This window comes from Leopardus geoffroyi, chromosome B4 (genome assembly GCF_018350155.1).
Source record: "Leopardus geoffroyi isolate Oge1 chromosome B4, O.geoffroyi_Oge1_pat1.0, whole genome shotgun sequence".
Lineage (NCBI taxonomy): Eukaryota > Metazoa > Chordata > Mammalia > Carnivora > Felidae > Leopardus > Leopardus geoffroyi.
The window spans coordinates 131,174,233-131,199,940 of NC_059341.1; the positions used below are offsets into that span (position 1 = coordinate 131,174,233).

The following is a 25,708-nucleotide window of genomic DNA, read 5'->3' on the forward strand; positions in this document are numbered from 1 at the left end:
ACTGACCCTCCTGGTTAGTCAGGTCTCCTGAGACAGCAGCCTTCCCTCCCCTGCCTCCACTGCCCTCAGAGTTCGGTGAGGTCAGCACTCTAAGCCTGGAGCGTGAATGGAGAAGGGAAGAGAAGGAGCCCTTCAAACCTCCGTCAGGAGGGGTGGCTGGGGACTGCGGAGGCCAGGAGACCAGGGCCTGGAGCCTGCGTGAAGCGAGTTCCCTGCACAGGTGTGGACACATTGCTTGCCCTCTCTGGGCTTCAGCAGTGCCCTTTTGCACGAAAGGATAGGTCTTCTGAGCTCTGTGACCTCTTGCCTTGAGGGCTGGACCTGAGGATTTGAAATCTACATTGAAAAGCCAGAGAGAGTCTGTGCTGACCTCAGACTTGGGCAAGAGGGGCCCCTGTTTTGAGCATTGGGCTTCGGGGAAGCTAGCTGTGGCCCTCTAGGCCATGCCCCCCTCCGTAGGGGGAAGAGTCCATAATCCAAGGGCATGTGCTTACCCTGAGCCCACACCCCTCTCTCAGAGCTCTCTCTCTGGGGCCTGCTACTCTAGAATTTCTGCCCAAAGGATCCTAAGCCAACCTCCAGGGTTGGCTGCCATGTGTCTCGAGGTTGGGTTGGTGTGAGGGACGGTCAAGGAGTTGTCGTTTGGGTGTCTGTAGCTGGAACTTGGGCGTGCAGGCTGGGATGGACACCCACTTTGTGCTGAGCGGAGCTGGAGGTGGGAAGGGAAGGGGGCCAGGCCTGGGCTAGGAGCCAGGCTGGGTTTGCCCCTTGCCACTTTTGGGTATAGCATCCAGACCAGGCTGAGAATTCCAAATTCCAATCTAGTATTTTAGGTCACCACGAAGAGATGTTTGTCAGGATGGAAGGATGGAACATATTTTAAACTTTGTCTGTTTGATTTGTAGCCTTTAAATATTCAAGTTTATGCTTTGGGGGCTCTGTATCGACTCCTACCCTGGGGCTTGCAGATGTTAGGGGTGATCTTGGGGGAAGAGATGTTTGGGGAGGGGGTGGCTTGGTGGCGTGGCCTGACGGGACCTGAGCTGAATGGAGCAGGGAGTTCTGAACGTGGGCCAATTCCAGAGTGGAGTTTTCTGGGGCCTCATGGCGTGGGGATGGGCTTCTCTTAGGTCTGGGTCACTTGGGTCTCCTTTGTGTACATCTCCTTTCTCTTGGACCCCAAGGAGACCTGTACAATGACTATGCTTCCTCCCCACGTCTTATGCACTGTCTCCCCTCCCAGGGACCCTGCCTTCCAGAGCTCATGAAGAATCCTTGATCTATGTCAGGACTGGGGTCGTGACATCTGGGACATCGTGACATCTGGGATCCTCCCCAGTTCCCATCCCTGGGTATTATCATGGCTGTGTCGAAGATCACATATAGGTGACTCTTCTGGCTTTCTAAATGAAAATATTCAAATAACCAGGCCAGTGAACCCCAGCTATTGTAATGAATGAGATTTCCGTGGGGTTTTGTTTGTTTGTTCGTTTTGTTTGTTTTTTTGGTCTGCAATGTTGGATATCAGTAGGACAGAATGAAGCTCTTTTCTCTTTTCAGAACAATGTGTTATAATGTTTTCATTTTAAACAAGCTTTGGTTAGCTTTCCCTTTTCCTGTTTGTCACCCATTTGGTTGTGAGTTTGTACCTGACCTTCCTCGTTAAGGATAATAAATTCAGCAAGGTGTTGATGGGCAAGTGGGCCCAGAGAAGCAATAGAAGGAGGAGGAAGGAAGCGGTTTACAACTTGCCAACGGATGAGTTCCTTTTTGTTTGCTTTTTAAATCTTGATTTGATTTTGGAAGACCTTCTTTCCTCCCCTCCTATTCAGTATGACAGTTTTTCTCAAAGTTAAAAGGAACTAAATGAAATGTGTTTAATGGATTTTAAGAGGTGTTTACAGTGCTCTTTCAAATAGCTGATGTTGGCAGTTTGACCAGACCAGGGCTGGACATCGGCACGCTGGCTCTTTAGCTGCCTGCAAATGGGGCCTTTCTCCAATGTCAAGGGTCAGATTCTCCTGTTGGCATCTTGTGTTGGGCTGAATGTTTGTGGCCTCCTGAAATACATGTATTGAAGCCCTAACCTCCAGTGTGAGGCTATTTGGAGGTGGGGGTCTTTAGGAGATAATGGGTTAGATGAGGTCAGGAGGGCGGGGCTTCCACGATGGGATTAGTGATCTTTAAAAAAAATTTTTTTTAACGTTTATTTATTTTTGAGATAGAGAGAGACAGAGCATGAATGCGGGAGGGTCAGAGAGAGAAGGAGACACAGAATCTGAAACAGGCTCCAGGCTCTGAGCTGTCAGCACAGAGCCTGATGCGGAGCTCGGGGCTCAAACTCATGGACCGCGAGATCATGACCTGAGCCAAAGTCGGACGCTCAACCAACTGAGCCACCCAGGCGCCCCAATGGGATTGGTGATCTTATAGGAAGAGAAAGAGAGACCAGAGCTTGGTGCCCTGTAAGCACACAGAGAGAAGGTGACCATTTGCAAGCCAGCAAGAGGGTTCTTACTGGGAAGAGAATCTGCCGGCACCTAGATCTTGGACCTCCCAGCCTCCAGAACCTGGAGAAGTAAATGTCTGTTGTTTAAACTTCCCAGTCTAGGCCTTGTGATAGCAGCCTGAGCAGACTAGGACACTCCCCATTTTGTCTCTCCTGTTAGGAGAGACCCAGGGCTTCCCGCTAGACCCTCCTCATTTGCCTCCCAATCCACAGTCCCCTCGGAGGAGCAGTTCCATGCAGGGAGCTCTCTGAGTTCACCTGCAGGGTCACGTTCATTCCAGGCTGTACACCTTCATGGGGAAAAATTGAAACCCTGGAGTGTCACTGGGATGTTGAGTGGGGCTGGTTTGTTCTAAAACAAAGAACTCAAGGACATCATGCTTGCCATCTTCAAATGTCCAAAAGGACGATTGTGTTCGAAAGGGAAGGCACTTGTTCATTGTTGCTGGATTCAAAGGAAGAAGTGGATTGAAATTCATCTTGCAGAGGAGACTTTGACCGGTGAACACTGCCCAGCCCAGGCTAGGCTGCCTATGGAGGGGATGAGCTCCCTGTCGCCAGAGGTGTGCAAGTATCCCTAAAGGATACTTAGGAGGAGACTCATGACCTGTGGAGTGGGGACATTCTACTGCATGGCTTCTAAGCCTCCCACCCCCCAGCTCTGAGACTGCACAGCTTCAGGATTGTTTAGTTGGGAAAGCAATTAAAGAAATCCACTGACGTGAGGACCAAGCTATAAAAAAAAATCTTTATTTCATGTACCAGGATTTTTTTTCTTTTTTTTTCTTTTTTAAGTTTTCTGCTTTTTAAAATTTTTTTTTTCTGTTAACAGTCTGAAAAAAAAAAAAAAAAAAAAAGGACCCACCAAGAAAATAAATCGGAGGTTGGTTTCTTGAACTGGTTTGAGCTGGGCATGAGCAATCAGCTGCCCTTGACAGCCCCCCTCCCCGCTCCCTCCCTTCGGGCCCCCTAGCCCTTTCTCCGCAGCGCTGGCTTCACCCTGCACCCAGATGGCCTTCTTCAAGCGACCCAGGCCCCAGGCCCCAGCCTGGAAAGAAGCGCCAGTTGCTACCCCACAAACACTCTGCCAGAACCCAGAGAACTGGGGCCAATTTTCCTCTTCCGACAGCACCCGTTTGTCTGCTGTTTTCCTGGGGCCTCTCCTTCTCTCTAGTCCTTCATCTTTTTCAGGTTTGGAAGCTGGTGGGGTGAGGGAGGGAGAGAGGCTGCGATTTCTGCCCAGACCGAGAAGGGCTGTGTTGCCACCGCGCTAGCCTTGGCCGCCTTGGCTCTGCCCCCGGGGGGGCGTGGCCTTCTGTGCGCTCGGGGACCAGCAGATGTTCTGCCTTGTGGCTCAGGCTGAGTTTAGGGTTCCAGCTGCAGCTGACTTGAAAAAAGGGCTTTCCTTTCCTCCTCCCCGCAACTCTCCAGAGCTCAACTTTAGGAACTTCAGGCCAGGCCAGTGCGAAGCAAACCAAGTGGGGGCCAGCAGGGGCCCCCCACTTTGAGCAGAGTGGCTGGCAGGCTGGGCTGAAATCCACACTTGAGAAAGCTGTTGGGTTTCCGTTAGTCGGAACTGGCCTTTGATGGTCTGGGAAGAAGGTGGGGGAGCAACACGGGACGCCCCAGACTTTAGTCCATGGTGTCAGCTTAATTTGGGGGGTTGGTCCTCAACCTGCGATCCCCTCCGGCCCCTCAACCTTAACCCCTCCCAGCAAACCTCAGAGGATCCTCTTTTTGTCTGACCCCCAAAGGCAGTGGGGAAGGCCTGGCGGTTGTTAATCTCTTCTCTCAGAGAAGCCCCCTTCACTCTCTGTGACTGGGTTATGGCACTAAAGAAAGGGGACACCAAATGAAGAGTGACTTTAGGGACCTCTGGTGCCTTCTCCCTCTCTGTCTGAATGGCAGGATATGTTTGCTCACATGTGTGTATTTTTGCTCTGACATTGGATGTGGGGGCAGGGGCTTGGGAGCACAGTGAGGAGGCATATGGGGTGTGTGTGTGTGTGTGTGTGTGTGTGTGTGTCTGTCTGAGAGGCTGACTGATGATTTGGGAATGTTCTCAATGTCTGGGGGCTGGATGGCAGCTATTTTGGTCATCCCTGGCATCTTCCTCTGGGCAGGTGGCACATCTTAAAAGTCATCGACACCAAGAATAAGAATGGGCCTTTGAAACTCATGTAGGTCAGTCCTTATGCTTACATAGGGGAAAACTGAGGCCCAGAGAGGCCATCGCAGCAAGGGATTCCAAAATCCAGAGCTAGAGTTTAGACTGGGGCCCTTTCCATGCATGTGAGTGAGTGTGTGTGTGTGTGTGTGTGTGTGTGTGTGTGTGGTTGTTGTCAATGGCTTTGGAGGGCATGAGTCAGTGTTCTCTGAACCCTGCCTCTGGCTATGTATGGGAAGGAAAGGGTTTAGGCTGAGAGTGCATCCCAGCGTGTGATTGGAGCACAGGGCCCGGAGGAGTGTGTACGTGTGCGTATGTGAGTGTGTGTGAGTGGGTATTCGATCTCCTTCGTGTAGACCGGGTTCTCCATCATGATTCTCTCTCTCTCCCACATTAGCAGCACCTTCCTGGTATAAGGAAGAGATCTTTCCTCACAGAACCCCCCCTGTCTCTCCCCCTAGGGCCCTCCTCCTCTCCCTCCCCCTGAGCCCAGCCCTTATATCTTGCAGCAGTTTGGTTTTGTTTTGTTTTTTAATGGATTTGTATATTTGTTTTCTGTTTTCTCTTTACAAGTTCCCTGCTAAATTTTAAGTCCCCCACCCCACCCCATTGTTTTGTTTTCACAGTTTAAAGCTGGAAAAGAATTAAAAGAAAAATACTATCTGATTTTCTTGCAAGTAAATCCACTTATTATATATTTACATTTATTTATAGTCTGTGGTTTTTTTATTAAAAAAAATCACCACTTGTTTTTCCTTTTTCTTTTGTAAAAAGAAACCTTTTTGCAGTGTCGTTGTTGGACTCGCTGGGCCCCCGGGGGGGGGGCTTCAGTGAGTCCAAGGACCCCCAAAGGGTCAATGAGCCCCCCTTCCCAGGGGGCCGGGGGCCTATGAGTCTGGGGGTCCACCATCGCCCCAGGGTCATCAAGTGGCCCTGAGGTGAGAGGTGAGGAGGGAGAGCTGCTTTATAACCCCCCGGGGGGTGAGCATCTCCCGCTCCTAGGGACAGGAGCTTGGGGTGGTGACCCCAAAAGCTCACCCTGAGGATTCCAGGGTTTCCGGGCATCTTGCAAGCCAAAGGCAGCCATCCCCTCTCCTTCCCCTCCCTCAAGGCCTAGGAAGTCATCACAGTGGGTTAAGGACCATTAAGGACTGGGAACTTGGGCGCTACGCAAGCCCCAAGTGCACCCCCCTCCAGGCACCTTTCGGACAGGAGGGACCAAGGACTCTAGGGTCACCTGGAGGCCTACAATTGCCCCATCGATGCTGGGTGGAGCCGGCTCGCAAGCCTCGCGAGCCTCGGAGCTTGCCCAGCGTTCCTGGGGCAACCGTCCAGAGGCTCCAGGGACCTGGCAGTGACCGAGGGGCTCACCCGGCCCCGGGGCCCCTGAGTCTCCACCCCCCCACTCGCCCAGGGAGGCAGAGCCCGCTTGGGGTTAAAGAGAACAGAAAAGTTAACTCTCCCGCTTTAAAACAAAAAGTAACATAAACCCCTGATAAATGCAGAGAACATCCCCCTTCCTTTCCGCTCCTTCTCATTTTTTTGCTTTAATGTTATCTTGGTTCCCTTTTATTTTTTCGTTTAAATTGGTTTTTATTAAATGTTAAAATAATGGTACATGGGAAATCATGCATTTTCTTTTAGATTTATTTTCTATTTTAAATTTTTTATCCTCTCTCGCTTTTTTTTTTTTTAAAGTTTGTTTTTCTTTCCCTCGGTTAATATTTTTTCACATTTCCTGTCGTTTTGCTTCTGTGTTCCTCTTATATTTTGTTCTTTTTTTTTTTTCAAATTTACTTGTTATGTTTTTCTCTTTTTTTGTTTTTTTTTTCGCTTTTTTTGTTTTTTTATTTTTTTGTTTTTTTGTTTTTGTTTTTGTTTTGTTTTGTTTTGTTTTGTTTTTTTGCTCTTGGAAGGTTTCCCCTTCCCCTTGGGTGGTCGGGTTCCCGCCCCCTCCCCTGCTCGCCCCACCTCCCGGCGCACGCGCCCCTCCTGCGGCGCTGCCAGGCCCCTCCCCCGCCCCCTCCCGCGGGCTTCATACGGGGGTGGTCCGGCGGTTGGCTGTGTTGGAGTGGAGAGAGTCTTTGTTCTCCTTCTGGATACAGTTGTGGACTTGGAGGAAGCTGTTATCCCTGTCGGAGTTGTAGGTGGCGGTGGGCGTGGTGGCGGCCTTCAGGGGGTCCCTGCTGAGGGTGTACATGGAGATCTCCGTGGACGGCAGGGTGTTGAAACCCTTGATGCCCACGGGGGAGGCGTCCCTGGAGTGTGAGGGCTCGGTGGAGCGGGAGCTGGAGCGGCTTCGGCGCTGGTAGCGGTAGCGGTAGCTGGGGATGCGGGTGATGGCGGAGGCCTGGAGGTAGTCCGTGGCGCGGGCGGTGGCCCGCAGCTGTTTGTGCCGGTCGATAAACATGTGCACCGCCAGCACCCCAACCATCTCGGCGATGATGAAGGACAGGGCCCCGAAGTAGAAGGACCAGCCGTACGAGTAACTATTCTTTTTGGAGTCGCTCTTGGAGGGGTCTCCGGCATTGGCAGATATATACACGATGATGCCAATGATGTTACTCAGACCTGCGGGGCACAGGGACGGGCGCGGAGGGGTGGGAGTCAGAGAGAGGGGGGGGGGTTAGTTTCCAGCAGGATATCAGGCCCTGGGGAGGGGGGAACCGAAGGGCAGGGGCAGCTAGGCGGTCTCTCCCTGATCCGGAGTTTTCAGGGTCAGTGCTCTACAGTGACATAGGCAAGCATCACCTTAATATTTTTGTCACGCCACTGAAGAGAGCCACAAAGGGGAGGGCAGTTGGAGACAAAGATGCGGGAGTGGAGGGGGAGAAGAGAGAGGCATTCTACAGCGCGTTGAGTCATGATAATGGACACTGTTTATTGAGCGTCTGCTACCTGCCTTCACTACTGAGCGCTTTCCAAGGGCGTTGCAAACTGAGGAAAGGGATCACAGAGAGGTTAGGTAACTTGCTGCAGGCTGCACAGAGATTTGAAGCTGGGATTGCAGGAGGTTCAGACTGGCTCCTGGAGCCAAGACTGCCTGGAATCAAAGCCCTTGGCAAGGTAACCTTCGAGTTTCCAGATCTGTAAAATGGGGAGAAGGATAGGACTGGCTCTTGTGGGAGTGATTGATTAAATGACTTAATACCTGTGAGGCTCTCGGGGGCCGGGGTGTGGTAAGGACTACTTAAGTGTTCCTCATTCTTGTTAAATGGCTCATCCCACAGCCGTGTTCTTTCTCTGGCATCTGTAGCAATGTGACTAGTCCTGTAATGGGGCTGAGGGACGTGGTTTTAGGTGCCTGCCTGCACCCAAGTGGGACAGTGAGGGGACAGGGCAGTGAGGACAGGCCCAGTATTCTGAGAGGGACCTGGGATCTGGGCCCTTTTCTAAAAGGTAGGAGGAAGATGGGCCATTTGGGCTGAGAGACGGGGTCTGGGGATGTTCCTGGGGGACTGCGTGGCGGCGGGGGGCTTGGACGTTGTTATGGGGCGGGAGCCCCAGCACAGCCCACCTCCCCTATGACATGACCTGTTGCCAGTCCTGGAGATCCCTCTTCCCCCTCCCCCCTCCCTGTCGAGTCCTCCCCGTCGCTGAGCACCCCAGCCTCAGCCTTTGTACCCCCAGGCAGGCCTGGGCTCTGGCCCAGCGCAGCTCAGTGGCCATTACCTGCAGACACGAAGAAGATGCCGGCACTCAGGATGATGTTGTGTCGAGTCTTGTAGAACTCGCTGGCTGCGATGCAGAGTCCACCCATGAAAAGCAGAATCACACTCAGGATTGGGAAAATGCTTGAGGCCCTCACGGCCCCTGCAGAACACAGAGGGTCAGGGAGAGAGAGAAGGGCACAGCTGTGAGCCAGAGGGACGCTAGGGGGAGAGAGTGGCCCACGGGAGTGGGAGTGGGGAAGGGGAGGGGGAGCAAGCCACTGCCCAGCTCGTGTGGCCCTTCAGGGGCTCCTCTCTGCCCACAGGACCAAGCCAGGGCCTCATGAGGCCCACAGGGCCCTGTGTGACTTGACCTCTGCCCCCCTCAGGCTTCATGCCTCCTGGTCCCCATGTCTCCTCTTGTCAAGCCACAGCACCCTTCCCATGTCATGTAATTGCATGCTTCTGACTTTTGATGCACTGACTTTTCTTACTAGAATGTTTCTCCTGTTCCTTTTGACTCAGCAGATTCTATTCATCCATTAAAACTCAACTCAGGGGCGCCTGGGTGGCTCAGTCGGTTAAGCCTCCGACTCCGGCTCAGGTCGTGATCTCATAGTTCGTGAGTTCGAGCCCCGCGTCGGGCTCTGTGCTGACAGCTCAGAGCCTGGAGCCTCCTTCAGATTCTGTGTCTTCCTCTCTCTCTCTCTCAAAAATTAATAAACATTAAAAAAAAATAAAAAAAAAACAACCCTCAACTCAAATTCGCCTCTTCTGTCAAGCCTTCCCTGACTTCCTTAGGCAAAGTTATTTGTCCCTTCCTCTGTGCTTTGGGGCACAAGGAGAGGCAGCGTGTTACAGTGGTGAGGGAGTCGCACAGCCTGGATCTGGGTCCGGCTTTACCATGTGTTAGCTGTGTAAGTTTGGGTAAGCTGTCGCTTTGCGCCTCAACTCTCTCATCTATAAAATGGGGACGGTAATAGTGCCTACCTTGCAAGATCGCTGTGAGGATTAGATGAGTTGATTCTGATAACGCACTGGGATGAAACTCGGAGCGTATGTGGTAAACACTGGTTAAATGATAGTTATTACAGGGAAAAATTCGTTTCTACGTATGCTGCTGCCATAAGCCGTGGGGTCCCATGAAGGCAAGGACTGCGGCCTTTTTTTTTTTTTTTTTTTCTTTTTATTCTCTCTGTCCCCACCACACCTCTGTGTCAAAGACCCAGTAGGTCCCCAATAAAGGCTCACTGAGTGAGTAAGTGTGGGGAGGGCTTCCAGAAAGAAGCAGCAGCAGACATGTTACCAAGAAAAGAAAAAGTAAAAAACAAAGAACAACAACAACAACAAAAAAATGCCTTCAGGATAAGATAAGAAGCAAGGACTGACAAACAGGCAAGAGAAAAGAATATCTTCAGGAACATTTGCCACCTGCAGGTGAGAGGAAGGAGGACAGAGGGACGCAGGTGGCTGAGGGCAGGGGAAGGCAGCTGGGGGAGAGGCAGGCCAGGCAGGCAGGCTGTGTATGTGGGGGACAGTGTCCGGATGAGGTCCTCCCTAAAGGGTCTCTGGAGAGGAAAAGAGCTTTTCTCTCCAGATTCAAATAGGCAGCGAGTGACCTCAGAACCCTGATTGCTCGTCCCCGGAGCTGTGGGCCAGGCAGAGCCATCTGGAAGCTTGTGTGAAGAAAAGGAAGTTTTCTTTACGTGTTTGGGCTGTTTAAATGGCTTCTGAGGAAGTTGGGTCCTATTAGAGGGCCTGTTGGCTCAGCCGTGGGGTGGGGGTAAGGGTTGGCTGGGGATGTACATCTTGGAGAGGAAGGTGCCGGGGGTCGAGCCTCCCCTGGCTCCCCACCCCTTTGGGGGGCAGTGTGGCGAAGAGAGTTTTTCTGTATAGAACTCAGGGCATTTTTCTAAGAGGATTTTAGGCAGTGTGCTGCAATGCGTGGCATAAAACCCCTCTTCTCTGTTCCCCATGGATCTTTAGGAAGTCTACACTGCTTACTGATGCTATTGGGTGAGTCGATTATTTTAGGGGGACTTGAAGAAAGGTGAACCTGAGCCGGGGCCAGAGGAGGAGGCACACAGAGGGTGCAGTTGGGTTCCTGGGCAATCGGGCTTCCCTTCTCCCGCCGACGGATGGGCCACCTCCCCCCAGACCTCAGCGTTCTCCCCCAGCAAGTCATTTCAAGAGAACTGTTATGTCCCCAACCTGGTCGCCCTTCCCGCACATCCCTACACACGCGCACACATGATTGCAAGGTGCCTGGACTTGCACAGTCAATGCTGCCTGAATCCTCATCTTCACAAGCACAAGGGGAGAGGGGAGAGAATCTTTGGTAAGCACCATTCTGTGTCGAGCCTTGAACGAATACCTGACATACATTCTGTAATTTAATCCTCATAACACCATGGGCTGTGTTTTTTAGCCCCCGTCTATAGACAAGAAAACTAAAGCTCAGAAAGGCATAGTAACTCACCCAAGGCAGCCCAGCTAGTGAGTCAGGATTCAAGTCCGGATCGGCCCAACTTTTGGGCCATCCTGTACTCTCCCTCTGGGGCTTCCAAGGAGCCTGGGAGGGATGCTGCAGAGTCCAGAGATCTGGGTGTAGGGTCCCAACTATGCCACTCACTTGCTGTGTGGCTGAGACAGGTGCCTCGTCCTCTCTGGTTTGCCCATGTGCAAAGAGGGTGTGGACCATCAGATGATTTCTCACGCTTCTGCCCTCCCTGTGTGGATACGATTCCTGACCAGCTGGGAATGGTGGGGGGGGGGGGGGGGTGGTGACGGCAAGAAGGAAGAAGGAGAGGTTGGTGTGACTTCCAAGGGGGCAGTGGCAGTGGCTCAGATGAGCAGAGCGAGACCCAGATGGAGGCTGGGCAAGGAAGCTGCTTTAGAGCAAGCAGGGACTCACATTGGAGAAGTTTCTCGAAAGAGTTCTTTCCCGCTAGGCAGTGTCATAGGCTGAGTGGGGATTTGGGAGTTCGTCACATCTGAGCTCAGACGCGGGCCTTGTCCCTAACAATGTGTCCTTGGGCCAAGGGTCTTTACCTGGCTGAGTCTGTTTCTGCATCCTGGAGAATGGGAAAAATAACCCTAATACCCAACTCCCGGGAATGTAAGGTTTGCTGTTCACAGGGCAGTCGGAAGGCCAGGGGCCTGGGCATCGCGGGGGAGCTGGTTAGAGCCTGCAGATTCTTGGGTCTTACACTGCCAGCTACTGAGTTAGATTCTACATTTTTGCAAAAGCACGTAACACGAGTCACGTGCACGCGAAAGTTCGAGAGGCACTGTTGTCAAGGTTACATTGGACCATGGCTGTCCCGTGTCTACCCTAGAAAGGGTACAGTAAACGGTACCATCGTTATTCTTTCTATCGTCCTGCCCCCTCCATCCAGACACTTCTTCCCCACGAATTGCCTTGATTCCCACCGAAGCTGGGGTGGTTTTAGTGCTAAAGTCTATCGCGAGGAGCAGAAAGTATCTGGTTTCTTCAATGAACAAATATTTATCGATCTCCTATGAGTAAGCATATGGAACTCTGCAGTCCCTACCAACAATTCTGGAGCTCTCCCTACACTATCCTAAGTGTCTTACATGGATAAACCCATTTAAACCTTACACCAGCCCCGTGAAGCCATGGCCTTGGCTTCAAGGAGGTTACAAGCCCCTAAAGCAGGTATTGGCAGACTTTTTGAGGGACAGGTAGTAAATATAATCATTTGTGGCTTTGCTGGCCATATGTTCTCTGCTGCAACTACCTAATTTAGCTGTCGTAGCTTGAAAACAGCCACAGGCAATATGTAAACAAATGAGTGCGCTTCTATCTCAATAATACTTTCTTTACAAAAACAGTGGTGTTGGTGGTGGTGCGGGGGGGGGGGGGGGCAGATTTGGCCTGCGAGCTGCAGTTCGGACATTTCCTGGCTGAGAACATAATATGCTGTACTGGGGAAGGGCTGCATGGTCCCGGAGTGGGGAGATGCTTCGCTTTTAACTAGCTGTGGGTCCAATGAATAAACACAGGTCGAGTGCCCGCCGCTGTACCAACTTCCAGGCTGGGCATGGAAGACACAGGGGTTCAAAAACAGGCCTGGGCCATGTCTTTATGGGGCTTACATTCTCATGAAGGAGATACATGTCGTCAGGTAATAACACAGATACTATGTAATTATCAACCAGGATAAAGTGCTGTGGAAGAAAGGTACCCATATGGCACCATGCAGGTATGTGACAGGCTGATGTCACATACAGATGGCCAATGTTCATCGAGTGGTTCGTGTACCCCAGGGCTGTTCTAAGCACTGTGTATCTATTAACTCATTAGTTCTCATTACAGCTCCGTGAAATAAGTACTTTGGTTAGCCCCCATCAAGCGGCAGCTAAAACTTGAGGCACAGAGAGGTTAAGCCATTTGTCTGAGTCCGCCCAGCGAGGAAGTGGGGAAACTGGGTTGTGAACCCAGGAGGTCAGCCTCGAGGGCCTGTGTGTCTTGACCACCGCCCTCCCCTGCTTTCAGACATGCACGTCTTGCCCCTCAGAGCATCCTCTGAGCTCACGTGGGCATCAAGGAGGGCTTCCCCCAGGGAGTGAGGCTGGGGCTGGCATCTGAAGGATAAGGAGAAGCTAACAGGGACCAAGAGAGGTGGGATGTGGAGTGTTCCAGGGAGAGGAAGCAGCGTGTGTGCTCCAGGGCTGGAGAAGCATCCTTGCTCAGGGAACTGGAAGATTCTGGATCGCAGAGAGCCACGGGAGAGCTTGGGGAGCCCTAAAGGGAACGAGGCAGACCAGGGTGGGGGGCTCACGAGGTACAGGCTTGGGGCACAGAGCTGCGGTGGGCTGAAGCTGTAATGGGGGGGGGGGTTGTAGACGCAGAGGTGGGGACAGATGCACCTGCCTGTGGAAGAGCAGAGGGCTTAACTTTGAGGCTCCGGGCACCCTGGTGGGAAGTGATGGCCCAGCAGGGGCTCGTGCAAATCACGTGGTATGCCTGGCTTCCGCTTCCTTGTCTGGATTAGGTGATCTCTAGGGTCTTGCCTGTCTCTGATGGCCCTGCGTCCCCCAGACCTCCCCGCAGGGTCCACTCAGCCAGCCAGGCCACAGTCTCACCTGTTCCCTGTGCCAGTTGTGGCCTTTGATTAAAACGGTAGTCTTACCAGGTATGTGGAGGGCGGGATCCCTATTTTCTGGGCGCAGTGCTCAACTCTTTATGTCTGTTATCCCACCTGGGTTTTTTTTTTTCCCCTTCTAAGCGGAGAGGATCAGTGAGGAGCTGGCTCAGGAGGGGTTGCTGGGCTCTTGGGCTTTTGTCCCTCACTCCCCTCCCCGCTGTGCTGGATGGGGTGGCCAGGACCACAAGTGTGTGTGTGAGCGTGGGTGTGAGAGAGGTGGGGAAGGGGAGAGAGAGGAGGAAGGACAGAGCGAGGGAGAAGGAAGGAGGAAGTGGGTGACGATGGATGAGGGGAGAGAGAGAAGCTGAGAGCGGTGGCTTGGGAGCCCGGGCTCCACACGGGGCCTCCTTGGAGCCCCGTCCCAGCCTTCCCACCGGCAGTGTGGCCTCCGTGCCTCCAGTTTCTTGCCTGTGTAATGGGGACACCAACAGCACCTACCTCTCGGGGTGTTGTGAAGGGGAACACAGGTAACATATAAAGTTGTCAGGTGTGTTCTATCTAATGACATAAGGAAAAGAGTTCCAGAAGCCCCGGAGCTTCCTTGGGGAGTGCCATCTGCGCGGTGCCAGATGCTGTCCCATTCCCTGTTGTCTCCGGGGCTGGTGATCAGCTGCACCAACCCAGGAGAGAGGCGCCCTGCGTGCCTCCGCCGGCCATGCCCCCTGCCCTTCTGAGCCTCAGTTGTCCCCCCTGCCATAGGGAGGTCACGAGCGCACCCAGCTCATAGCCTGCGATGAAGAGTAAGGAGTAAATACATTTCAAGCAGTTAGAACAGCGCCCGGTACGCGCCAAGCACCAGGAAATGTTTGTTTTCTCATCTTGGCAGAAGGCACCGTTGCTGTTTCTCACGGGCCCCGGGTTGGTGTTGATCACAGTGCGGGTTGTGAGTCAGGACTAGGTGGGGAAGTCAGCGTGCTGGGTGCCACCAGCACTTAGAGAAATGAAGGGGGTCAATTCAAAGTGTCAGCGTGCGTGGAATGCATGAGGTCGGAGCCGTTTTGAGAAATGTTTGCTCTGGCTGCATGGATGTGAGTGACTAGGGGTGGTGGCTTGGGATGTGCCCCAATCACACTGTGACCAATGGGAAATACCAGCTCCCATCTCCTGGACACAACATACACACACACACACACACACACACACACACACACACAGAGCCTGCAGGGACCCGTAGACACGCAGCAGACACGAGCAAACACACATTCAGATAGACGCTCAGATGCGCGGACACACAGGCACCGAAAGACACAGAACACAGCACAGACTCACACACTTGTGCACAAAGACCGACACACTGACAGTCACAGGAAGTCACACCTGGGCCACCTCTGCCTCTTCCTCACCCGCTCGCAAGCTTTGGTAAGGATAAGGATGGGCGGGGGCTGGGGCACCGTGGCAGACACATCGATGGCCCCCCAGAGCTGGCTGTGGGCAAAACAGGTCTGGCCATCATTTGTTCCTGGGCAAGCTAGTGACAGGTGGGCTAGGGCCACACTGGCCACACCTTCGTGGGGCCCAGATGTCAGGAGGCTCAGGGTGGTGGCCAGGGCCTGTCACCAGAAAGTCCCTGGACTCTGTGTTCAGGAGAAGCTTTGGAACTCCTTAAATACCCATGGGGGTTGGGGTAAAAATGTTCGTTCATTCATTCATTCATTCATTCATCCCATTAGATATCTATGGGGTGCCTTCCTTCTGCTGGGCCCCCCAGGAGGCCTGAAGCTTGGTCTGATGGCTTGAGAGCAAGTGAACCCCACTTTCTTGCCATCCCAGGAGATGAGCTCTGCGTTCCTGTCCAGCCCTTCTGGCATGCTCTCTCCTCCTCCTCTGTTCTAGGTCCTCCATCCAGCTGATGGAGCAGGGATGGTAGGGTTGACCCGGGCCACCCACTTGCCACCCCTTCAGCCCCCTTCCCTGGGGCCTCCTCCTCTTCCTGGCCTCTAAACCTTGGCATCCTGGGGCTCAGACTCTGCACCTCTTCTCTGCACCACCGCCTCGGGCCATTCATCGGCTCGTGGCTGTAAATGTCATCCACCAGCTGACAACTGGCAAACTCCTGTCTGGGCCAGGGCCTGTCCCGTGAGCCCCAGACCCCAAGGCGTCTCCCCAGGGAGTCCCATAGGTTTCTCTGACTTAATGTGGCCGACACTGAGCTTCCGATTCTTCCCAGCCTTGGACTCAAACCTTGACACCTTCCTTTCCTGGGAAATCCACAGGTAGGCTCTCAGGAAAGCTTACGTGCAATCCCTTGGGAATATTTTCAGGCTCCGACCCCTTCCCACCACCTTCACTGCTATTACTTGGGTTCAGGACGCTGTCTCTTGTCTGGATTTATTGCAGTAGGTTCCTAACTGTTCTGCCTGCTTCTGTCCTTACCCTATTTCAGTCTCTTGTGAACGGAGCAACCAGAGGGTCCTGTAAAATGTGAGATAGTGGGACTCCTCTGCTCAGACCCTCTGATGGCTTCCTGCCTCAATCAGAGCAACACCCAAGCCCTTTCTAGGACCCACAGGGACCCCCGGGCCTCTCTTCACTGGCTCTTCCTTGGCTTCCCCTTGCTCACTCCACTCTTGTCTTTCTGGCCTCGCTCCTGCGCCTCAAACATTCCAGGCTCCAGTCTCAGGGCCTTTTCACTTGCTGTTCCCTCTGCCTGGAACATTCTCCCCTCACATTTCCACATGGCTCCCTCTCACCTCCTTCAGGTCTTTGCTCAGATTTCACAACAAGGATTTTATGGACAACCCCCTCTCCCCGGAATTTCCTATCCTCCTTTCCTGCTGGATTTTTCTCCGTATCACTCCTCATAGTTTAACAGACCATATAATTAACTTGTGAATTTCGTTTGTTGTAGCTTGCAAGCACCATGAAGGCCCGTCTTAATTTTGTCTGCAGGCAAAAAGGACCCACGGCCCATGGGTAGCTCAGATCTTTCCTGGCCTCCCGAGTACTGGGACCTCAGGCCCAAAGAGCCAAGGAGAAGATACTCAATGGGTTTCTCGGGAGCTATAGCTCTGCCAGGAGAGGCCCACAGCCCCATGCTTACACATGGTCAGGCCTCTTTCCGTCCATGCCAGCAATGTGCTGGCCCTGTGTCAGCCTCTGAACAGATCTTGCCCTTAGGTTGAGCAGAGTCCAGTAGACTGTGCCCCTGACCTTGGTAATAGCAGGAGCTCCTGCCTGGAGCCCACCCTGCCCGCCCCGCTCCCCTCCCAGTGTGAGGCAGGCCGTGCACGAACAGTCAAAGCCAGAATGTTTGGCTGAGCCCCTTTCCACCCTCCTAGGTCTCCTGCCCCCCACCCTGCCCCTCCTGCCAGTCCTCTGCTGTCCTCTGGAAACCCCTTGGGGTCCGGTCCCAGGACCCACCCCCAAGCTCCTGCTCTCCCCTCCCCCTCCCCCCCCCCCCCAGCCATGTCTCCCAAACAGCCCCTCACTTCTGGCCGCCACCACAGCTATCGCTCTGGTCCAGGCGCCATAGCCTCTCACCAGGATGCCAGCAGCAGCGGCCAACTGGCCTCCCTGCCCCCGCCCCGGCCGGCAGCCAGAACGGACCTTCCACATCAGTGTCCCCTGCTCATGGTTCCCATCACACTTAGAATGACACCCGATTGGGCTCCTCCGCCGCCTCTCGGACCTCGTGCTGTGGAATGTCTTCCATTCCTGCACTGCGCTCAGCCAGCCGGGCCTCCCCTCTGACCCCCACACACCCCGCCCCCACCCCCCTGCCTTAATAAGGCCCTTGCTCTCTCACCAGTCCCCCCTCGGGCACGCACTTCCCCCAAGTCCTCTCGGCTCTGTCCTTTTCCTCATTTAGAGAAGCTGTCCCGACCACCTGTCCTCAGCAACACCCCCCACCTGCCCTCCGCCCCCCGCCTCACTCTCCACCCCCTCACAGCCAGGTCTGGAACGGTCTCAGGGGATTATTTGTGGTCTTGCCCATTGCTTCTTTCCTCCGCGAGAATGTCACCTTCACAGAGGCACCGGTTTTGTTCTGTTCACCCTTGGATCCCCTGTACTGACAACAGGGCTCTGCACGGAGTGAGTGCTCAGTGAATGTCTCTAGAGTAAATGAGCGAATGCTTCTAGAGGCCCAGTCTCAGCCTTGGTGCCGCTTTCTCAAGGGGACCCTTCTGGAATCATCTCCAGTTTGGGGGTTAGGGGCCAGGCTCCCTCAGCACCACACACTCCATTTTATCCCTGCCTGCGTCTTGGCATTCATGCTACCTTCACGGGCCTGTTTCTATACAGTGAGCCCTCAGGGACAAGGGCGGCGTCAGCCCCTCTCACGGCCTCCCACGCGGCAGGTGACCTGTGAGAATGGGTGTAACAGACCTGAACTGGAAGCCGGCTGAAGCCCCGCCCACGGGGCTGAAGCCCCGCCCACCTCCAGACACAGCCCCACCCCCTCCCCACTTCAGTGGGGCTGGGGATCGGAATAGAAGAACGATCGATCCCTGGCTTCTAGCGTCTCGAGAGCTTATTAAGAATGAGACCATCTAGTTAGAATGTATTAGGATTTAGACTCTATTGATAAGGATAGGAACTCCCGTCTTCCGGCTTTCCAGAATTACTTTTGTTGCCTAGCCCAAGATTAGCGTAGTCTAGATCAGGGGTCAGCAAACTATGCCAAGTGCAGCCTGCTGCCTGTTTTTGTAAATGAAGTTAGGTTTCCTGGGAGCACAGCCACACTCGTTGGCTTCCATTATGTCTAGACTCCACGGGCAGCATTGAGTAGTCGGGACAGAGGCTGTATGGCCCACAAAGCCTGGTATATTCGCTGTCTGACCCTTTATAGAAAAAGTTTGCCGACTCTTGTTACAATGCTCAAAAAATACTGTTGGGTTAAGTAAGCTTAAATCAGACCCTTGGAATCCTGCCCTGTTAACAGCAGTTAACCAATTCAGGCCTTTTGTCCGGGGATACCCCAGTGAACCAAACACTTTCTGTGATTCTCTCTTAAACAATGAGGCTATGGAGGTATGGAGTAGGTAGAAACAGCCACTGAAGACTCCTATATCTGCCCTTTATGTAACAGACAACATTTATGGAGTATCTGCTCTATTCCAGAAGCTGTTCTAGGCACAGCAATGAAGGAGACAAAGTTCCTCCTTTGAGCCCTCTAGCTGATTATCACATCCTTACTGTGCTCAACCAGGGTGGCTCCTGGCACGAGGCTTAGGCTGTGGTCCCCCTACTCCCACCGCCACCAGCAGGCCGCATCCGTCCCGCGCCGCGTCTCCCGAGGCCAGCTGTTTCTCTGAGGGGCCTCTCGGCCAGGCTGGGCGCTGCCTGGGGCCACGGGATGCGCCTGTTTTTTTCACCTTGATCTCCCCAGCACCGAGCGCAGGCTCTGGCCTAGGTCTCAGCCCGCTTTTATGCCACCGCACTGCTCCTGCAAGAGCCCCAGACGTGGTAGTGGGGACCGATAGCCCAACCCGTCTTTTAGGACTTCCATTTAAGAGCAGTGCCTTTCGGGAGTTCATAACCGGAAATGATGAGCATTGTAAGATATTTTTCTCCCTTTCAAAAGAAATCTATAAATTACATCGTGTTCCCTTCCTTTCTCTTCCTCACCACTGGGCTGACTTCATGTTCCATGGGCTTTTCAATGAAACCAGGTTGATTCTAAGGCTGACCCGAGAGTTGGCTTTGATGTGAAGAGTAGTTACTGAAAGAGACGGGGTGATCCATGTAATGAAATGCCTCCTATATTTTCCATAAAAGTGATCAGAGAGTGATGCTAGCCATTCTGCTGGGGGCGGGGGGGGGGGGGGGGGGGGGAGGCGGATGGGAGGGAGGCTTTAGCGGCCTCCGTGCGGCTGGGAAGGTCACCGGGGACAGAAGGTGGGGACGCTCCTGGTGGAGAGCAAACCTCTTCTAGAAGAGCCTCTTGAGAGCGTGGAGCACAGCTTTCACCCACTTCTGCTTGGGTGGCTTTGCTGTCCCAGGTGTCAAGGACCCTCAGCCCCTCTCCTGGAAATCCCTTTCTCAGGGAGCATTTTACCTTGTTAGTTTTTGTTGGTTCTTGAGAAGTTTTCTTTGGGACTCAAAATGCTTTCTCTTGATAATATGCCTCAGGTGGATTTAAGGTCACAGCGTGTACCTCAGGATTTAACCGTGACTTGATTGTGGGGGAAGAAAAAAAAGTCTCATGTATTGTTCTCGGTCGAAGTTCCAATCTGAAACTGCCTGATGAGTTTCTTCATTGAGTTAGTCAAGAAATATTTACTGAGCGCTTATTATGTGAAGGGCATTGGGCTGGGAATATGAACACGTGAACGAGATAGGGTGGGTCCCTGGCCTAACATAATTGGTGGGACTGCCAGGGAGATGTTTACTCAAATAGATCAGGACCCCACAGCATGATAAATGTGCTGTGCTCTGGGAATCCGTTAGGGGCACAGAGGACTTCCTGGAGGAGGTGATGTTTCAGGCTGGGACCTGGAGGATGAATAGGAGTTTATCAGACAAAGGGGAGGGAAGAGGGTTACAGGCAGAGGGAACAGCATGCATGAAGGTTTGGCCTCCAGACAGGAGGAAAGGAGCGAGGCTCAGCTTTTTCCTGCCCTCTGCTGATACAGGGATCTCTGGATAGTCCTGGCCTTTGGTGCTCTGGAGGTTAGAAGGACTGGACCCACCAGCAGAAGGGAGAAAAAATCGCATGCACTCACGGAGGAAATATTCTGCTGTGTCAGCTTCGTAATCTGCATCCTCTGGGAAGTGATCGATTTGCTTGCAGAGACCTTTGAAGTTCCCTGGAAAACAAGAGGAGGAAGGACACGTGAAACATCAGAGTTTCCAGGGGCTCAGCACCCACTGGCCTCTTGCTGACTTCTGGCTCTTCTGAAGCTGGCTCAGCCCTCTCCCTGGCCCCTGAAGGAAGGTATCACTTTGTCTGTTTGGACATCTGCCTGGTGAATCAAAACACACACACCCGCGGTGCAATGGAAAGGATCTAAGGCCTAAGACTTCAAAACCCAGCCTTCCGTCCCTGCATCGAGGCTTCTGAGGATTAGCTGAAGCTTGGCGGGCAGCAGAGGTTTGGCTCGGGGCTGGGGACTGCCGAGGAGGAGGCTGATGAACCCGTCAGTACACCCACCTCTGTGCCCCAGCTCTGCTGGGAGTCACCTCGCATTTTGCATGCCAGAGAGCAGATCGCTTTGCAAAGAAGACAGACCCCACACGGATGCCGACAAACGTTCTCAGCCCTTAAATGAGCTTGCAAAGTGCCTTCCCATCTGCAGGGCCTGGAATCCACTGTGCCCAGCCCCTAGCTGCTCTGGGCAGGGGAGGAGGATGATGGGGGGGGATGATGGGGAGGGGTTGAGCCCCCAGTGGGGGCTGAGCTCCACTGCCAGGCTCTTGAACTACGACTCATTCTGGCTCTACCATAGGCCTGTGAGAGGACTGTTATCTCTTCCATCGCACAGATGAAGAAACTGAGGCTCAGGGAGGCTAAATGATCCGAGTAAGTACTTGTGGTCAGGAAACGATAGATCGAGGGCTCCAACGAAGGCCTTTTGACTCAATCTTTTCTGGCAGACGGCCGAGAAGGTGAACACAGGCTCAGATGAAAACCCAAGGTCCCAGCCGGCTCCACCAACGACTGTGAAGTGAATGTGGTCTTCGTGAAGGACTGATGTGTGGGCTGGAGCTTGCCAAGCGGGTCTGCTCCCCCACAGTAGAAACCTCTGTCAGTTTCACACACGGTGGTACCCCGCCCACCACCCCCCCCCCCCCCCCCCCCCCACACACACACACACCGCACCAGCAGACGAACTTTCTCTGAATGAATAAATAGGCAAACCCATGCTGGCAGCTCCTGTGGCCTGGGTCCAGCCTGGCATTCCTCACCTGAGAGGTGGAGATCCAAGGAGTTCTTCCTTCGCGGATTAAATGAGCTGACACATATAAAGTGCTCAGAGCGAGTGCCTGGCACGTCGGTAAAAGTGCTTGGGGGCATCGCTGTGAGGGAGAATTGGATGCTGACTATATTCAGCCACTGACATTTGGGATTTTTCTGTGACAGTAGCTAATATAACCTAATTAATACAGTTCTCAGTCCGTGTTAGCAATCTGTTTTCCTATGGGGTGCTGAACCTTCATATCCCATAAAGTAGGTTTTATCATGTACTACGGATATGATTTAGGAATTTTAGGGCATTCTTACATAGACCTGTGTATATATCATATACACCTGCTTCTATACGATACAGGTGTACTTCTATAAAGGGAAGCGTTTTAGGCATTTCTAAGGCTATTATTTTATGCGACACATTGCAGAGAAGACGGTTGATAGCCCCAGTCACTGTCTCTGTACCGTATTCACCCCCTTTCCTGACTTCTGCAAGAAAAACGATTCCCCAGAGGATATGGAGACTTCTGGTAACGTCACTGAAGCTCTGTGGGGACTCAGGAGCACAGCGTTTCGCTTGAAATGCTCCCCTGGGGCAGAACCCTTCTTGCCCACCCACCCTGCTTCTCCGCCCTCTCCTCAAGCATCCCCAGGAGGCCTCAACTCCCTCTAGGACCTGAGAAGAGTCTAGCTGCTAAGAGGATAAAATCTCCTCCCTATTGGTAAAATTACAAATCAGTGTATTTGAAAAGTGCTTTGCAAAGTGCTTTCATTTGCTTTCAATTCAAGCTGGCAAATATCTCATCAGTGCCAATCTGGTGCCGGGCATCTTTGTAAGCAATCCGTGCAGGAGGTGAGATGTGGACCCCGAGACTCCTAACAAACTGGGGACACGGGGCGGCTGGGGGGCTCTGTCGGTTAAGCGGCTGACATTGGCTCAGGTCATGATCTCACGGTTCATGAGTTCAAGCCCCGCATCGGGCTCTGTGCTGATGGCTCGGAACCTGGAGCCTGCTTCGGATTCTGTGTCTCCCTCTCTCTCTGCCCCTGGCCTGCTCATTCTCTCTCTCTCTCAAAACTAAAATAACCATTAAACAACAACAACAAAAACAAACTGGGGACGCTGCTCAATCCCAGACTAAGGGCTTGTGGGTGGTGCCTCTACCCTGTCTTCTAAGGGCCCCACGTTTCATGCTAGCAGCCCGCACCCATACCTGCTTCCCTTGCAACCTGGCTGTTTCTCTGCACAGGCCATGCCCCAGTGATCTTTAGACCATGAGCTCCTAGCGCGGTGCCTGGCACACAGGAAGGGCTCAAGAGATGCTGTATAGGGGCTGTGTGAGGTCACCAGCAGCCCAGACTCTCCCGTGAGGGCCAGACCTGGTATCCACCTGCCGATCTGATGTCTCCTGGTGGATGTTTTAAAGGCACTGTGTATTCAGAAGGTCCAAACCTGAACTCATGATCATTTCCCCTCAAACCTGGTCTTCTGCAGGCACCAACCAGCTCAGTGAATGCCTCTCCATTGCTGCCGATGCAAGCCTGAGCCCAGTTGTCACTGCCTACATTTCTTCTTCCTGACCGCAGGTCCCTTCCCTTAGGACGTCCTGCCCGCATTCACTCGCAGTGTCTCTCAAAACTGTCAAATTCTCTCCATTGGCAGCAACACCCACAGCCAGGCCACCATCCTGGCTTCTCTGCATGACAGCCTCCCCACTGGTCATTTTGCACTCACTCTCATCCTTGTCTACAGAGTAACCATAGTGATCCTTTGAAAATGCAAATCTGATCAAACCACTTCTAGCTTGAAATGCTCAATAGCTTCCCAGTCCTGTAAGGAAAGCTCAGCATCTTAAAGTGGCCTGATCCCCACCTCTGTCTGGCCTTATTTCCTGCCCACTTCCCTCTCTGTGCACATGCCATCTCAGCCTTCTGTCACGCATGCTCCCTCCTACCACAGGACCTTTGCACATGCTGGTCTGGCTGCCCCAGCCTCCAACATATCGTTTGTTGTCTCTTTCCCTCAACCCCCTTCTGCCCCCCCTGTACTGTGCTGGTGGGGTGTCTGCTGCTCTGCTGCCCATTCTGTGTTGGGGGAGATGTTAAGGCATGAGCGATCCTGGTGGGAATGTTCCAGAAGAGAGGGAAGGCATGATAGCTGGAGAGACGAGGGAGCAATGCAGGAGCAGTGTGAGAGGGGATGAGGCCCAGCTACATCTAGGGTGTGGCTGAGTCTGGCTGGAGGGTTGCCTTTAACCAGGGTGGGGGTCTGTGGAATGAGTCCAAGAACAGGGGTGGGGGAGGCAGTGATTATGAAGATGGGTCAGACTCTAAGCTGGGGAAGGAGTCAGTGAAGAGGTGATGGGGTCAATGCATTGGAAGCCTAGGGTGGGGTGGGGGTCAAAGAACTGCCAGAGCCGAGGGCTCCTGGGAGTAAGTTGGAAGACTGGGGCATGAGAGTCAGAGAGTGGGGGCCAGCGACTGAGATCATTGAGGGGACGTGGCTATTGGTCATGTCACGGTCAAGGATGAGACCATGAACTGGGTGGCTTGGGTCGGGTGGAGGTAGGGATGACATTCAAAGTCTCTAGCAATCGGAAAGGTCATACCAATAAATATAGAAGACAAAGCTAAACATTCACTTTTATTTTCTATACATAGTTAAGTATGTATTAGGAAGCTGCCTACCAAGTTAAGGATGATACGCAAAGCATTCATCACATTATTCTGGTAAACCCCAAATCATTGGTTGTTTTTAGAAACTATTGGTGTGAGGCTCTTTCTAGCTAAATGATGGTCCTGTCTGGACCACGATTTGACGCAGGGAACCATACCAGCTGCTTCCAACATGTCTCTGTTGGAGTAAGACTTACTTTGTCTCAGTAAATACAGAATTTTCTCCTACCCTGTCCCATGCCATGTCCCATTCTGCAAGCAGGTAGCCCTCCTGCTGGGCGACCTAGGAGGCCGGGAGGGATGCCCCTGTGGGTGGTGGAGTGGCGGGCGGGGAGGAGAAGAGCGGAAACCTCAGAGGTAGTGCTCTCATGGGTGATGGTGTGTGCCCAGCCTGGCCTAGCCACTCCGGCTGTAGGAAGATTCTGTTCTTCTGGGGCCCTCGCTGGGCCCAGGGCTTGGAGAGCTGCCAGGCCCGGGGCACAGAGCTCAGCCCTCCACCAATTCTTGGCGAGTGGGGAGAGGAGATGGGGCCTCAGTCCCAGCTGCTCCTTGCTCTATCTGTCACAGCCGGGAGCCACCCCTGTACAGCCCTCTTCCGGCACTTAGTGGGGCTGCTTGAAATCCTGGGTACACAGGATTTCAGCGGTTAACAACCAGCAAGCCGGGACTGAGATGTGCTCACCGAGCAAGGTGTTCAAGGCCAGGTACTGGGAAGGCTGTCTGACTGCTTGTGAAATCCAAGATGGCTGCAGGGTGGCCTGGGAGAATGAGGTGGGCCGGTGCTTACCTCCTCAAAGAATGGGGGGGGGATGCCAAGTTGGGACTGGGCAGGAGAGAGTCGGGGAAGAGAAGACGGGATGAGTTTTAGACAGGGCTTTTGGGAAGAGGCAATAAAACACCCCCTGTGAATTATCAGCCCTGTGAGTGGTGTCTCAAGGGACAGCCAGGTTTCTATGAGGAGCCCTGGGCAGGGATTTGAAAGGCTGGGTCGGGGGCGGGGGGGGGGTGAGGTGGGAGATTGGGGCAGATTGGGAGGTGAACAGAGTGAGGGGCAAATTATTGGTAGTGAGGACTAATGGAGGTAAACTGAGACGCGGGCCATGACGGGATGGGTCCCAATAGTCCAGAGGCTGATGGTAGCAGTGAGGCGGTGAGGGTGGGCTGGAGGCGTAAAGGGTCTCCAGGAGCACTTGAAGCTCTGCGGCCACGGATTCAGTCCAAACGAAGAGGTGCTGAGGTTCGTGAAAGGGAGGTGGCGTCAGCAGCACTCAGCCACCTCTGTTTGGAGTTGAAATGTGGTAGACCATCTTCGAGACGTCACAACAGTCAGTGCAGAGTGGCGCAGTCTGGCTTTCCTGATGCCAGCCTAGGGTCCTGCTGTATTTTTTTCAGGTTGGTGCTCATCAAGCGCAGGGACTGATACGGCTTCAGGCACAGATGGGTCCAGGTGCTCAAAAATCTGGGGTCTCTCTCCCCATCTCTGGTTTTCCTCTCAGTTGGCTTTGTCCTTAGGCAGGCTCTCTCCCCAAGGTAGGGACTAAGGGCTGACCATGTGACCATGACCACTGGGGTGGTGGAGGGAAATCTAACCTGATTCCCTGCCTTTCGGGGGCTCTCAGTCTGGGGGGGGGAAGACAGCACGGAATTTACTAGAATGTAATGTCCCACATACTCTATAGCCAAATG

The 25,708-nt window shown here is 53.3% G+C and overlaps 1 protein-coding gene and 1 long non-coding RNA gene across 10 annotated transcripts in view; one reads left to right on the forward strand and one right to left on the reverse strand.

The window, feature by feature from the left end:
- LOC123591471 overlaps positions 1–25,708 on the forward strand; it is a 107,841-nt gene that overhangs the window by 22,401 nt on the left and 59,732 nt on the right. The gene's annotated exons all lie outside the window — the stretch shown is intronic.
- The window catches only part of CACNG2 (calcium voltage-gated channel auxiliary subunit gamma 2), a 108,127-nt gene continuing 89,097 nt past the window's right edge, over positions 6,679–25,708 (reverse strand). The window contains exons 2-4 of the mRNA XM_045465803.1: positions 20,163–20,246; positions 8,349–8,489; positions 6,679–7,247 (exon numbers count right to left, since the gene is read on the reverse strand). Of these exons, the coding sequence (XP_045321759.1) occupies positions 6,712–7,247; positions 8,349–8,489; positions 20,163–20,246 (761 nt within the window). The 3' untranslated portion in view covers positions 6,679–6,711. The remainder of the gene's footprint in view (positions 7,248–8,348; positions 8,490–20,162; positions 20,247–25,708) is intronic.